The 15187-nt window shown below is 35.9% G+C and overlaps 2 protein-coding genes across 2 annotated transcripts; one reads left to right on the top strand and one right to left on the bottom strand.

Annotated features, from left to right (window-relative positions):
- The first annotated feature begins 4112 nt into the window (after positions 1-4112).
- LOC141623299 (mitochondrial import inner membrane translocase subunit PAM16 like 2-like) lies at positions 4113-9767 on the top strand. Its single transcript, XM_074439394.1, has 4 exons — positions 4113-4236; positions 4381-4468; positions 9120-9253; positions 9341-9767. Exons 1-4 carry the CDS (start codon positions 4234-4236, stop codon positions 9476-9478), a joined length of 363 nt encoding a protein of 120 aa, XP_074295495.1. The 5' UTR covers positions 4113-4233; the 3' UTR covers positions 9479-9767.
- On the bottom strand, positions 9729-13178 carry LOC141623300 (uncharacterized). Its single transcript, XM_074439395.1, has 3 exons — positions 12722-13178; positions 10966-11193; positions 9729-10075 (listed from the first exon to the last, which is right to left on the bottom strand). Exons 1-3 carry the CDS (start codon positions 12743-12745, stop codon positions 10028-10030), a joined length of 300 nt encoding a protein of 99 aa, XP_074295496.1. The 5' UTR covers positions 12746-13178; the 3' UTR covers positions 9729-10027.
- Between the last annotated feature and the right edge of the window lie 2009 nt (positions 13179-15187).

Raw genomic sequence — 15187 nt, forward strand, 5'->3', positions numbered from 1 at the left:
AACCTTTTCATCTTATTTCATTTGCTTTAACCATAAAACATTTTTCACGCTTGGTTCCACATACCATGACGGTTAAATCCGTGTTTCGGTGATGATATTTGGTTAATTACATTTAAAAGGTATTTTAAAGCCTTTTATTTCATTTTTGGGAGGTATTTTAAAACCTTTCGTCATTTCTTTACATTTTCAAAACAAGCATATTAGTCACCAACACAAAGTCATCCTTGGTTCTACATACCATGCCGGATTTTAACCCGGGTATGATGACGAGTATGGTCTAATGATATTCAAATGAACTTAAAATAATTAGTTCATAATTATTTTCAAAACTATTCATGTCAAGCTTGTCAAATCGAACCCGACACCGAATATCATCAAAATAATGATGATTATTCGAGTCTCGTTACTCAAATCAACAAATGCGGTCTAAACGACCCTTTCAAACCAAATCGGGTCAAATACCCATTTTTCAATACGTTTTATAAACGTTTTTCAAAAGGTCAGAACACGGCATACAACCGTTGGTTGACCCGCGCCTAAACAGGCCCCTTCTTTCTTATTTCCAAAACCAGGGGAGACCCCCTTGCACTGCCAACAGGCTCGCGCCTCATGTGGCCGCCTGGTGCAGGGTCTGTTCCCTTTCCAGCATTAGTCTAGGACGATCCCGACTTCGGTTAGTCCGAAAATAGGACGGATCAGATGACTATTTGCTCATTCAAAATCATATTTGCAAAATGCTTCATTAAGACAAATGGATCACGTTATGCACCATAAACCTAATACGGTAAATGGATGTTTAATTTCCGTCTTGCATGCAAATCAATCATTAATCCAACTCGACATCTTATACTTGATATTTGGATTAAATCAACCGACTTAGAAATCTATCACATGTTAGGTTTAAATTATTGGATGCGCATTCATGCATTTAAACCGTTTTATCAGCTTTTGCATTCAACCAACCAAGATCGATCAGTAGAGGCCGCTACCGCGGGCGGGATTGGGTGTCTAATTAAAGGGCTTCCCAATACGTACCTTCACCTCTTACTCAGAAACTTTGGATAGTGGACGACCTTATCCAGGGCGTACGAGAGTCATTCTAGAGATAAGATGCTAAAGAGGGACAATTTCCTTATCTTTAGTACCTATGTCAAACGCTGCTTTGTGCTTCGATTTGACCGAGGTATAAAGTGGATTTCGAACGGGTTCCAAGCATCCCACAAATGCTTGGTGGCGACTCCGAACATCTCTAATCGTTTCGAGACCCTTACCGAGACGAAACCGACCGATCCAAAACGATCCGGTCGAAAGCATTTTTTACGCCGCCGAGCGTGGCTTTCAAAAGACCGTTGCACGTCCGCAGATCGAACCGGACCTGCAGGTGGGCCCATGTCCACAGGTAGGTCGTAGTTGTATTGTTTGCGGTGGTTGCTGGTTGCAAGTGGCGGTTCGGGGGAGTAAATTGACCCGCGAAAAAGTCCTACTTTGACTCTCTTCTGATTTGTTTTGACCTCAAATTCACTCATCGTCACTTATTTATCTTTTCCTATTAATTGATGTAACACCCCGGCCCAAACCGGGTCGAGAGCGGTTACTTATGATAGCTCATCAGGCTGTGTACACGGCCCACAAATTAACATGGGTCCTTTATAGCGCATTTTGTCCTCACTCATGCGCATCCCGAAAACCTTCCCAAGAGGTCACCCATCCTAAGACTACTCCCAGCCAAGCACGCTTAACTTTGGAGTTCTTTCGCATGGATGACCATAAAAGAAAGTGCACTTTGTTGATTTTAGTAGTACTTTCAATCCTTTTAAGCACTAGTCATTAATGCGTATCAATGGACCTCTACAATTACTGTAGGGTGTTACAATTGAGGTATTATAATCAAAAGTAAACAGATACATGAGACGGAAAAATATTGAAAAGCGTTATTATACTCCCTCTATTCCAAAGAGAATATAAAAATTTACTATGGAAGTATATTAACATTTGCTTAGCTTTTTTTGGATTTACGCTAACAAGAAATTAGACTTTTGTGTTACTTTTGTTAAGAAGCTACGCTTTGAATTGTTTTTTTTTTTTTTTTCAGTTATATCCTCAATAATCTCGATACTTAACTTTTTTCTATTAACAGTAGCTATGTTATTCGCACAATAAGTAATAACATGGTGTTTAAAATATGATTGTTCTTTTTCACATACATACTTACTGTTTTATATACGCTTTTATCAAAATTACATGTTTCAATTGTCGGATTTCGCAATTGAGACATTTCTTTGTGCGAAGCACGTACTCCCATGCTAGTGACATTTTTTTTTTGGTTACAATACTAGTGATATACTTCCTCCGTACCAGACCAAAGGTAACACTTACTATAAACGGACGTACCACATCAAAGATAACATTCCTTATTTGGCTCACAACATTACCAAGTTATCCTTATACCCATTTGATATTTACACAAAATGTCATTACATACCCCACCTATCAACCCACAATTAAACCCACAATTACATACCCCACCTATTTTTTTCCCTCTTTACCCTTACTTTTTCCACTTTTTCTTAAATACTCTATTTTTCCCTACTTTACCTTTGGTGTGGTACGGAGGGAGTATAAAAAAGAGGAATAACAAACACAAATTTGTGGAGGCTTGAATAACTTTTTCTAGACAGATATACCCCTAAGTTATGGGGGGTCAATTACTACTTCCCAAGGTGACTACAAATTTACAATTCAATAGGACACCATGGATGAAATCAATTTTAGCCGGCTATATCTAATTGTCTATGCAGAAATTCTCATTTTAAACGGACACTATCCGTCTAAAGCTGTAGACGGATATGAATATATGATCATATGACCCTAAAACAAAATGGAAGTGGGAGGGCACAAGTATTGGCCCAAAATGGCATATACATCAATACTATATATTAAATCCAGAAACCAAGGGACTTCAATGTAATTAAAGAAAGTTATACAAATTAATTATACTATATAATTTTAAATCAATAGCACCGTGTGATGGACCCGATTAAGGGATCTCAATGCAAATATTATATAGTTTGGGTTAAAATTAAATTATATAGAAGCTTGGTAATTTTCCTAAACATGTGTAAGAGACTAAACATTGTCAATTTTCTTAAAATAAAATAATTAATTAAGATGATCAATTTCAAGGAGACTAAAAGAAAGAAGATGCTTGGTAATTTTCCGAAATATTTATAGAAGACTAGAAGATGGTCAATTTTCTTAAAATAAAATAATTAATTAGTATAAACATGCACACTTATGATAATTATTATCATCATAAAATTATATATTAAATTTAAAATCTATGCAATTTTATTAAACTTTATAGTTTATTAGATGTATAGAGATGTTAATTATTTAACATACAAAAATATAATAAGTAGGTTATAAACAATTCAAGTTAGATTCCATAATATATAATATTGCATAATTCTTTCGATTTGATTTAATGCATATATGTAAATATATTTATATAAGTAAATAATCCTCTTAAAATTGCATGGCTAAGTACTAAAAGTAATTTCGTCTGTAAAGAAAAGAATTGTAGTAACATTGGATATAGTTATATGGTAGTAATCACTCATTTGAATAGTAAAAGTAACAATATTATCAGCGAGATTAATGAAAGTGGTAGAAACAACAACGGGAGTAGTGAAATAATTAATATTAATGCGACATTAGTGAAAGTAACAATAATTACGGTGAGAGTGGTGAAATTATCAATATTAATGCAGAAGCAGTGACAGTAACAATAATTACGGCGGGAGTAGTGAAAATAACAATGATTACGGGCAAGTAATGAAATGTTATTACTATATATTGTTTCATTAATAAAAGTAAAATATTAATAGCGGGAGTAGTGAATTTGTCTCAAAATTTATTTTATCGTAATTATAGGATATGTCATAGAAAAATATATTAATGATAAATTTATGAGTTAAGCAATTTTAAGTAATTTTATTTAATGGAAAAAAAAAAAATTAATGGTAAATAGAGATAGCCCGGGCAAAGCCGGACACCAATAGTAGTGAGCTATATAGTCTTACAACCACCTTTGAAGAAAACAGCAACTAGCTGCAACATTGAAGAAAACAGAAACATCTACACAACTCCCTCCCTCCCCAACTTATTCCTGCTTCTTTGTTTCCCCCATTCTTCATCCATAAACATTCACTAATACTATTTTTATTTCCAACAATGGTTTATTTTCTTTCACCTCCCTTCTTTAATCATTTTTCCTTTTCTGATCGATTATGAATTGCAGATTTTCTCATTTTTTAATTTAATAGTAATATGTTATACGGAGTATGATTTAATTTTGGGTATTGTTAATTGGAAATGCAGGCTGCAAGGATTATTGCCCAGTTAGTAGTAATGGGATCTGGATTGTTGATTAGGGCTTTTGCTCAAGCTTATCGTAAAGCTCTTCAAAGTATGTTCCTTTTATTCTTCATCATTACTCTTTCTTTCATTTTTATTTACGATCTTATATATGTTCGTTTGCTAATTCTATTTTTAGGGATTCTTCTACTTTATATCATTTCCTTGGTGTTTATGAGATTTTTGTATGTTTTATTCATGTTGGGTTGTGCTAAATTTGGGACTTTGGCCTATCAAGTATGAGACCTTTAATACTTCTTCCATTATTTAAGCGGGGTTTTTGGAGCCGCCGGCGTCCTTCATTATCGACATAAATGGTATTAAAGCTAATCGCCACCCTTTTTCCTCATTGGCTGTGACATCGCTGTTGTCATATTACTTCTAGTGCAAAGGGGCGAGGGCAGAGTGATAGAGTATTACAATTGCTCTAAAGGTATGAGACTTGAGTCCCCACATTAGTTTTAGCCTTCTAGGGGTTAGGGTGTGGAGGGTTGATGTGTATAGAAATGAGATTTTTCACCCCTTTAGCTAGCTTTTGGGTTGTTGTTGGTTTTGTGCAAGCTTAGACAGTTCGGCATTCATTCTGTTCAAAGGAGTAGTTTGAGGTTGTAAAACAGTACCTCTATCTATGCTCTAACAAACTAGGTTTGGATAAGGATAGGATAGTTAACCATCATTCTCCGAGAGTAACCATATGTATGCACTATGCACACATTTTTAAACGAAATAATATATTTTCTTAGAATACAAATTTTCTTTTAAAGATTTAGAGAGGATGAAATATTTTAAAGCTGAAGTTACGAAAATAGTAAAGAAAGTCAGTAAAGGTAAGAGTATACTTTTTCTGTTCCATTGAGTCGTAAACATTTTTCAGAATCCGTGTTAGGAATTTTGAAAAAAATGTATACAGTTCAATGGAACACAGGAAGTGTGAGGGTAGCTATAAAGACTCACATTTCTCAACTCCATACAATATCAAAAAAGAAGAAGATCGTTGTGACATGAAAGGATTGAAGTGTAGAAGAGCTGTTACTTCCCAACTACATACAATAACATATACTATTAATTATTGGGATTTTGCACATAATTAGGGAAAGTCCTCCGTTGCTCCATAATCTTCCCTCTCATTTTCCGCTACCCTCTTGCAAATATTTTCTTTCCTCCAGAAAATCCTTTGCCCTTCCTATTCCTCCTTTCAGTAGCAAATTTTTATGTTACTCCAGATATTGTTTGTATTTTTGTATGTTATTTTAGATCCCCTACATACTCCAGTTCTCCGACATACCCTTTCGCGGGTTTCATTCTGTGACTGCGAGTTTTGCCGACTTGGGCCTCAAACGGACATAGTTCGAGTACGGGCAAACCAGCGAATTGGTTCGAAGTTCGGTTTACCAAACCTCAAAACAGTGGTCTTGTATAAGACCCTTGTATACATAGTTACTATTGCTATCATTTAATGAGCTTCATAACATATGATATAGCTAGTGGAGTTAGGTCGGGGCTAGCAGGAGCGGTCGCCCCCGCTGGAAAATGAAGAAAAATTGAAATTTTCGATTTTTTTTTCTAGTTTACTTTATTAAATTAGTAGTTCACTCCCCCTAAAATTTTTCGACCCCCTCACGTCAAATGGCTCTGCCACTGGATATAGGCATAGAACCATTGTTCTTCTTAGAACGGTCTTATTTTAGTTAGTGTGTTTGAGGTAGGCTCTCCCATTCTATACAAAACCTTAATCCCAAATTGAACTTGGGTCGGCTAACATGAATCATCCTTTAAAACCCTCGCCGAGTGATCGCATACCGCAAAATGTAAAGAGATAAAAGAAAATAGTGAAAAGCAAATAAGAAGGGAGACATAATACAAAAGTCAAGCTAAACCTACAAGCATAAAAATCAAAAATTCAGTTTTCTTTTATAAAAAGTTAGGTAGTAGTTTTTTAAAAAAAATAATAATAAAAAAAATAATAAATCAGAACTCCATCATCCTCACATATTATTTATCTTCACATTGAGCTATCCGTTACCATACACTCTTTAATCCCAAGAGCTTCCTAACAGGTGCATTAATAGGTCTCCTTCTCACATAGCCAAAACATCTTAACCGATTCTTCATCATCTTGTTCTCTACTGGCACCACTCTTACTTTCTCTCTAATCACATCATTTCTAAGTTGATCTTTCATTGTATGGCCGCACATTGATAATGTTTCACAACCCAACACTACGAGACTGAATCGCTTGAAAATTGTTAAGAGATTCCAATGGCGGTGGTTGAGCTTATTAAACATATTTAATCATATAGCTATAATACATGCAAAAAAGGCAAAAAGTACTCTTACTAAATGGGTATAGCAGTGACCTGAAAATCAACAAATGTGAGTTACCTATCCACGCATGCCCATTCTGTTGGATTACTTGGGTATGTGTTTTGCATTTTTTCTTGCCTACAAACATGCTTATGATATGCTACTTTTTCCACCACGCCTTTTGATGCTGAACCTCAAAGGTTTCTATATTTTCTAGAGACTGAAGAGCGTGATTTGTATTCGGCCATACATAATCCTTTTTATCGAATTCCGCCATGTCTTGAGCTTCGTCTGTTAGTTAGAAATACATTTCACGGTTGTCCCCTTCTAATATTTCTAACTCTTGAGTTTGGAGAATTAAGTTTTCGTTGGTAGGAGTTTCAACCTTTAAACCAGATAAAGAGTACCATCTAAGCATTGAGAGAGATAAGTATATCAGCCATATCTATATACTTTCTTATATTCATTAGCTATGTTACTTCACACTCCATAGTCCATATGACCCCGCTTACTCGTGTCTGACGCTTGGCACTTGGACATGGTATGACACTCTGGCCCTTCATTTTAGTCCAAAAACTTGACAATCTTTCATAAAATAGTGGAGTCCGACACTATTTTATGCACCCGTGTCCGACCCTTCGAACCAAGTTTGAGCAACATAGTTCATTAGACTGTATTTTAAGGAGGATTTCATTTAAGATTAATATTTGGGTTTCCTATCTATTTTTTTTCATATTCTAGAACGTGGTAAACTGAAGACTCATTATTTAAGGTTACACGGTGTGCATAGAAGTCACACCTTACCCATACATGACAAAAAAATGGTAGATCATGCAATTTATTAATACTCCCAGGAGGTAAATTGTAGGCTGACGTAGTAATTACTGTTTATTGGGTCCACACACTTATTAAACTGGTAAAGTCACTGAAGTCAAAGGTTATGATATATGCTCGTAATGACTTTTCAAGTACAAATCAAAATTACTGAAATCTGCCGGGAAGCATCCTAAAGAAATACTTTGGATGGATGTGGAGAGTAGGATCAATCCTAGCAAATAGGTGTATCACAGTTATCACACCCGTCTCTCATGAAAGGGCCATGCCGGGCATAAAAACTGCGAAAAGGCCAAACTGATCGTACATGTGGAATATAAGTAATTAATGGGTTTATATGACACAGTGTTGTGAACCTTGTCTCATTTAGAAATAGTCAGCCGAGACGGTTCCGAAAGGGCCAATTCTAAAGTCTAGGAAGTCATGCTCCACACCAGCGTAACACAGTTCAAATTTCGGTAGGCCGACCCGCGAACCAGTTCGCCCATAACTTCATACTGGAACAGTGTTTGCTGCGGCCCAAGTCACTGAGTTAGTGGTCCAGAACCGTGAAACCCGCGAACTAGCATGATGGAGAAGCGGAGTATGCAGATGATCTGAAAATAAAAGAAAAATACGAACAAGTGGATGGGTAGACTAGGTAGCGATAATATTGCTTCACTGGTAATATTGAGTTCAACACTTACAGTTACATGTTGCACAGTACGAATAATAGTTTGCATGATATGTAGAGCATAAATATATCGGTTCATGAAAATGGAGAACTTCAAGACTATCTGAGAAACGATACTGTTGCTCATGCAGTCCTGTGCTGGTGTGTCCAGAAGTTTCTGAATTTCTGTTTTAGCATCACCTTGTTATATGTGGTTATGTTGGGAGTAATAGCATTGCAACATTTGCAAGAGAAGAGAATTCTTTAAATGACACGGGGTCAGTTAAGGGCTTGTTAAATTGCTAAGCTATTGACAAGCTCCTTGGCTTCTGTAAGTTCAGTTAATGGGGAACAAGCTCTGTAAGGAAATGGAGGGAAGGAAAAGGTCCAGTAGAGTGGGAGTATTTCAGTTTGACCTGATTGGCTATTGGATGCATGACCTACCCTCCAAATCTGATTTCAGCGAACATGGCTTAGCACCATATTATAGGTTTATCATATCTGATTAGCTAAAACCCACCAGATATCCCTTGAAGATTCCTTGAAAGTTCAAATGCATTGTATTTTTTCTTTGTGATGGCGCTAGAATTTAATCAAAGAGTGTGATCAGAAGTCTTTGGTTATTATTAGCATGTGTCGTGGTGATTGTTGACGCTGTTTTGTGCTGCTCCGTGAATTAGTATTACATGTTACCTGTGTATTTGCTTCCTTCCAGGAGCTGTATTTTTTGTATATCCCCGTTGGTTTTTAGCAGCAATAAATCTCGTAGAAGAGGTCTCACATGTGAAACCGCCCATACGGTTATGTGTTTCTCATTTGACTGTAAAGAGTTAATGAGCTGGTCTCTTGTGTAAAACCTTCTGCTCCTAGTGTTTAGCCATTACCAATAATCTAGAATCTTAATTGACTGCAGATGCCTCTAAAACGGGTGCTGCTCAAGAAGCAATGCAAAACACGGTTCGTAGAGCGAGTAAGGCCATCACCGAGCAAGAGGCGCGGCAGATTCTGGGAGTTACCGAGAATGCTGCCTGGGAAGACATTTTGAAAGTTAGTATGACTACTAGTTCTTATCTTACTTCCGTACCTGTATATTTTATTCTTTCAAATCTTATCATTGTTTTTTGGTACTACCAGAAATATGACATATTGTTTGAGAGGAACGCCAAGCAAGGGAGTTTCTATCTTCAATCAAAGGTCCATCGGGCAAAGGAATGCCTCGAGGCCGTATATCAAAACAAAGGGCAAGGTCCTTCGACTGGATCAACTGGATAGGTTTTTGGTGTAGTGCATGTATTCTTTTGGTAGTGTTTCCTGTACATAAAGAGTATCTTGAAATGTGGAATAAACTTTGGTCTAGTTTTGGTTTACTGAGCTGTTCCCTGTGAATTTCGGCAGCATCTAAAATGCTACTCCGTAGTTAGTAGCGGATGCTTGTTCCATAAAATTTTCCAAGTAGTTGATAACAATTGGCCAAGGTCTTTTTTGGTTGCTGAATGTGTTTTTGCTTAATTTGACCCCATGATTAGTAAAGCTATGAAACTTTTGTGTTTATGTGAACATACCATGTTTAAAAAGCACATGTTACCGTTATGTTGGAAAGGGACGGCAAAAAAAGCAAGAGATTGACTATTTACGCAGTTCCAAATTCGTACATTTACAAGGAAAGATTACATCAGAGATCTTAGTTCTTTACGGCAAAATGCATTTTCCTTTGTGCAGCGATTTATAACTGATCGTTCATCTGGTCGGAAGAGGAGAGTTGAAAGGGAAAACTACCATCCAATAAACGAGTTGGTACACACAATAGGCCAACTGCAGACCTTAGGCTCTCACGCAGCAGTTGAAGTAGCTTAGGAAGCTCTTTCTAGCCTGCAGTTAATGGATGATGTCAAAAATCATAAAGAGAAATACAAATAGGTTATGTGACTTGAAAATGTTCACAGTTTAAACAATTATCAAGCCACTGATATTTTCACTTGAGATCTGGCCTGTGAACTTGAAATGCAAGCGGACTAGGAGGGTGATTTTAGGCACCACCGAGTGCAATAGGTCCCTTCATACTCATTTGCACAGAAACAGGCTATTGAATTGAACATAGATGCATCTTGTGAGAGAGTGAGACATTTCACAGTTACAAGTATAAGCAAAAGCAATACTAAAAAATCATAAAATTATCGCCCTAATGAATATTTTCAATAAATGAAAAGAATTACCATCGCCTGGTTACTACATTATGAAGATAGTTACGGAGTACTAGCTAAAGCGGTCTCCATCTGCGTTAAAGGGTCGCTACCCTTTCTCACTAAGACAGTGCTTAATAAATTATTTTAATTTCGTCATATATACGAATTTGTTCAAAGCACCCACCATTCTACCAACCAGTCAACCACTGGACTAATTCCGCAGATATGTCCACTCCACACCTGAAACTAAAGCTTATATCCCATCTTATAATGTATCAATATCTAGAATTCACAATGAATATTCTTATACAATGTCCGCAAATAAGCATCAAATTAGAACAAAAAGGAAATCAAACAGTATAAAATCACACGACAGATTTTGGGTGTGCAGTTGAATTTAATACAACCATTACTACTCTTAAAGATTGACAGCTACAAATCAAGAAGCTATCACAGACGAAAAAGCAGATACCAAACGAAGTCCTGAAAATAATGATATATCCCCATAAAAGCATGATATCTGAGAACCACTAGGTCCCATAATACAAAGTGAAGAAGGTAATTGAAAAATCTTACAGTTGGAGAGTGGCTTTGAACAAAATGGCGTTCCACGTCTTGTGCTTTGTTAACTGGAGCCGTAGGATTGATGAACTCGTCTTCATTACCAAGACTAGCCCTTGAAGGATCCCTCTTGTTCTGCTTCCTCATTTCTCGAATTTTCGAGAAATCAACAGAGTAATCAGGGAACGCCCCCTTCTGGTCCCAGTCTCCAAATTGTGGCACAGATAGCCATGACACATTTTTCTATATAGAAATCCACATCCATTAATTAAATTTTAGAAGCTCAAGACTACAGTACTAATTGAATTCCTGTTTCGAGCTATTAGAGAAAAAATTCATTAGAAAAACAAAACAAGTATTCGTTTATTTACATCTATGCCCATAACATTCTCAATTGGTGATCTAGAACAGCTATGGCATTAACTTAGATTCCAACAAGCTGAACAAACTATTCTACTCATTTTCTTATTATATTTAGTTTGTTTTATTAGCGCGATAATGTTAGCTCAGTAATCGCTTTCACTATACCACATCCCTCAAGAGGACTGTACACAGCTCAATTTTGTCATTATTACTCCCTTCCACCCAATCATTTGTTTATCTTTGATTAAAATACCCCAACAAATGACTGGGACGGACTGCATAACCAGAGACGAAGCTCAGCCTTGGCCGGATGGGCCACGGCCCGGGTGAACTTTTCAAGGATAAGTATACTAAATGGCAATAATTGTATCAATAAATTGTTGTAGCACACTGGTAAACACCTCACAAAATTAGAGAGACCTCTACAAAGTCTCGTGTTCGACTCATGCAAACGCTGGTTTTCAGGTTTTTTTTTTTTTTTTTTTAAAAAAAAGTTTTCTTATTTAGCATCGAATATACTCACCGTCTCGACGAATTGAAATATTATATTTTAAACGTTAACTCGGATTTCTTTCTATAACTAAGGGAACCATTTTTATCATCATGAATGGTCCTAATTTAGTTAACAATTTTACCATTACTGTAATAGTGATTGTTTTATGTCTTTCGTTTCACCTTAGTTTATAATAGTGTACCGTCTTAAAATAGTTTTATTATCATTTATATTTTAGATTTGTTTCATCGTTTAGATCGATAAAAAACGCTTTATATATAAAATATGGAGTAAGTCCGTTTAAAAAATCAATGTATAATTTAATAATTACGTGAAAATACATATTAATTTGTATGTTTCTTAAGTTATCTAATAAAAAAGTCCTTGTATATAAAAAGTCGAAATCGGCCCAGGTCTTAATTTCACCCTAGCTTCGTCCCTGTGCATAACCATCTTATTAAATCTAAGTTCGATTCTTGATCTGGAATTGGTAATTACTAGCGAAGTAGCGATTAACAAAAGAGATAAAAAGTATTTTCGATAATTTTATTCTCAGCATATGCGATTAAATTATTCGACCTAACTTAATTGCACAGTCTCAGCCTCTCCATATCATATAACTAAGGAAACGTAATCAATTAGTCCATCAGAATTCTGAGAAATTTCACAGTGTAAACACCAACATTGGCGAAAATAACCGAAAGTTGGACATTAAAATCATGAAAATGTAATTCAAATGAAATTGCAAGTTTATTACTACTAATAACACTCTAAATAATGATCGAAAATGCAGAAAATTAGGAAATTAAGCTACAAAAACAACATCTAATTACTTAAAGCAGAGACATTAGAGTGGATACTAAAAAGAAAATAAAAATAAAAAAGAAAAAGAAAAGAGTAGAAGATTAGAATTACCTGTTTATCCTTACGATCCTCCATTGATGTTTGATTGTAGCTGAAGAAAAGGAAAGCGATGAAAGATTAGTTGATCCATCTAAAATTTTTTTTTTTTTTTAAACAAGTGTTGATCCATCTAATATGAATAAAGTAAGTGCGGTATATGTAAAAGCTACTCCATATTCATAGTTTTCTTGAATTGCTAAAAGATTGGTACTCCTGGTACAAAGTCATCTACTTATAGATGTATACTAACTGATTTTATTTCTTGCCTAACCAATATTTAAATTTGTCTCCCTTAATGTGGAGTATTAGAAAGAAGGAAAATGATAAAGGTGCCAAAAAAGGAATGAAAATCTTAAATTAAGTATTAATGACATCAATTTACTCGTAATTGTGTCATAAATTTCTAATAGAAAGAATTATTTTTTCGGTTGTTAGGTTCTGAAAATCATTTGGATGCAAACGGTCTCCTATCTAGTCCATGTGAAATGATCTCCTATTTATTTGACGTGAGATGGTTTTCTATCTATTTAATTCGAGACGGTCTCATATTTATTTAATTGAGACGATCTCATATCCATTCAATTGAGACGAGGCTCCTATCTAATTAATGTGAGACGGTCCTTATATCCATTTAAAGTGAGACGATCTCCTATCTAATACGAAATAGTCCATGACGATGATCTTCTATCAATATAATATGAGACATTCTCCTATCTGACATAATCTTCGATCAGTTCAGTGTGAGACGGTCTCCTATCTATTTAATGCGAGACTTTGTCATATCTATTTAATCAGAGAAAGTCTCTTATCTTTATAATATGAGACATTGTTTATCTATTTAATATGAGACGGTCTTCTGTCATTATTTTTTAAGACTATTTTTTAGCATTTTTTTTAATTTAATGTTGTATTTTTCTCTTCCGTCTTCTAATTATTAATTTCAGATGTCGAATCTTTTAAAATTATAATTTGTTGCACTCGACATATCGGCAAAGAATTACTTGTCATGGATTTGAGACGCTGAAATGCACCTTACACTACAAAAAGAAATAAAACAGGCGACTGAAATCAGTCGCTAAAATCAATTTAGCGACTGACTTCAGTCGCCAAACACCAGTCGCAGACCTTGGTCGCTTTTTCTGATTTTAGCGACTAAAGTCAGTCGCTAAATTTGGCGACTACCATTTCAGTCGCTAAATGAGGAAAATAGCGACTGAAATGGTAGTCGCCAATTTGGCGACCGGCACATGGTAGTCGCCAAATTAGCGACTGATTTTCGGTCGCTAAATGGCTTTTCAGTCGCCAAATTTGGGTGACGTAGCCAAAATCGGTGAGGCTCTTTGGCGGATCGATTTGTGGTCGCTAAAATGCAAATCGATCGCTAAAGCTCGATCGTTTTTTCGTGGTTTTTTTCGTTTTCATTGCTAGCCAAATATTTACAACCTGCATACAAACCGAAGTTTCACAACGCCATACATCCCAAACTTCAACACACATAACACCACACATTTCAAATTTTAACCTAACACCACACATTTCAAACATACATTTTCCCAAACTTCATTTCATATATTGAAAATGAAAGGTTTACAAGTTAACATATTCTAAAGTTCAAGTCTTACATGCTAAATTAAACTTACTTAACTACTTGGAAGCCAACACCGGCTCCACTCACCCTCTGTGGACCATGCGGATCAAAAGGATCGTAGTCGGGTCTAGGTCCGGGGTTACAACTTTGCCACCAATTCTCAAACATTGCCATTTTTCCTTCATTTGGCGGAGTTCTTCATCACGTTTTCTGTCACGTTCATTACGCTCTCTTAGTTGAGTTTGAAATTGACTAATAACTCCCGGTTGATATGTGTTTCTGGGAATTGTTCAAGTCGATCTCCTACGCGTGTTGTCATAGAAAGCCGGTGTTGAACTTCCGGTACCATGAAGCCTTTCACCAACTCAAACCATATGTCATTATCCGCCTTTTCTGGATTGGTGGCTTTTGTATGTTTAAATGCATCCTACAATATTAAAAAAAACATTATAAGTTAATATGGTAACCAGAATAAGACATTAAAAAAGAGTAAATTAACAAAAATTAAGTGTTACGGAAAGCTTACATATAATTCCTTATCTTTTGGCTTAGTCCAAATCCTTATCCCTTTCTGGTCAACCCTGGAATGCGTGTCAAAACAGATTCGGTCGTCAGAATCGGTTTTGACTTCTTCTTTCCTTTCTAAATGAAAAAAAACATACATGTTAGAAAATCAACAAAAAATCTAACATAAAACATGTTGAAAACCAAAAAAAGTGTGAAATAATAGACAAACGTACACCCAATACACGATCCCAGAACGATCGGGATCCCCCGTAATGAGTAGGCTCGACCACGACATCTTTCTGTCCTCCTTTTTTGTTGAGGGATGCTTGTTTTGACCTTTTCTGAAAAGCTTCGGTTTTAGTATGCTTTATTAGGCCTTCAAA

Source organism: Silene latifolia, chromosome X, assembly GCF_048544455.1.
Source record: "Silene latifolia isolate original U9 population chromosome X, ASM4854445v1, whole genome shotgun sequence".
NCBI classification, from domain to species: domain Eukaryota; kingdom Viridiplantae; phylum Streptophyta; class Magnoliopsida; order Caryophyllales; family Caryophyllaceae; genus Silene; species Silene latifolia.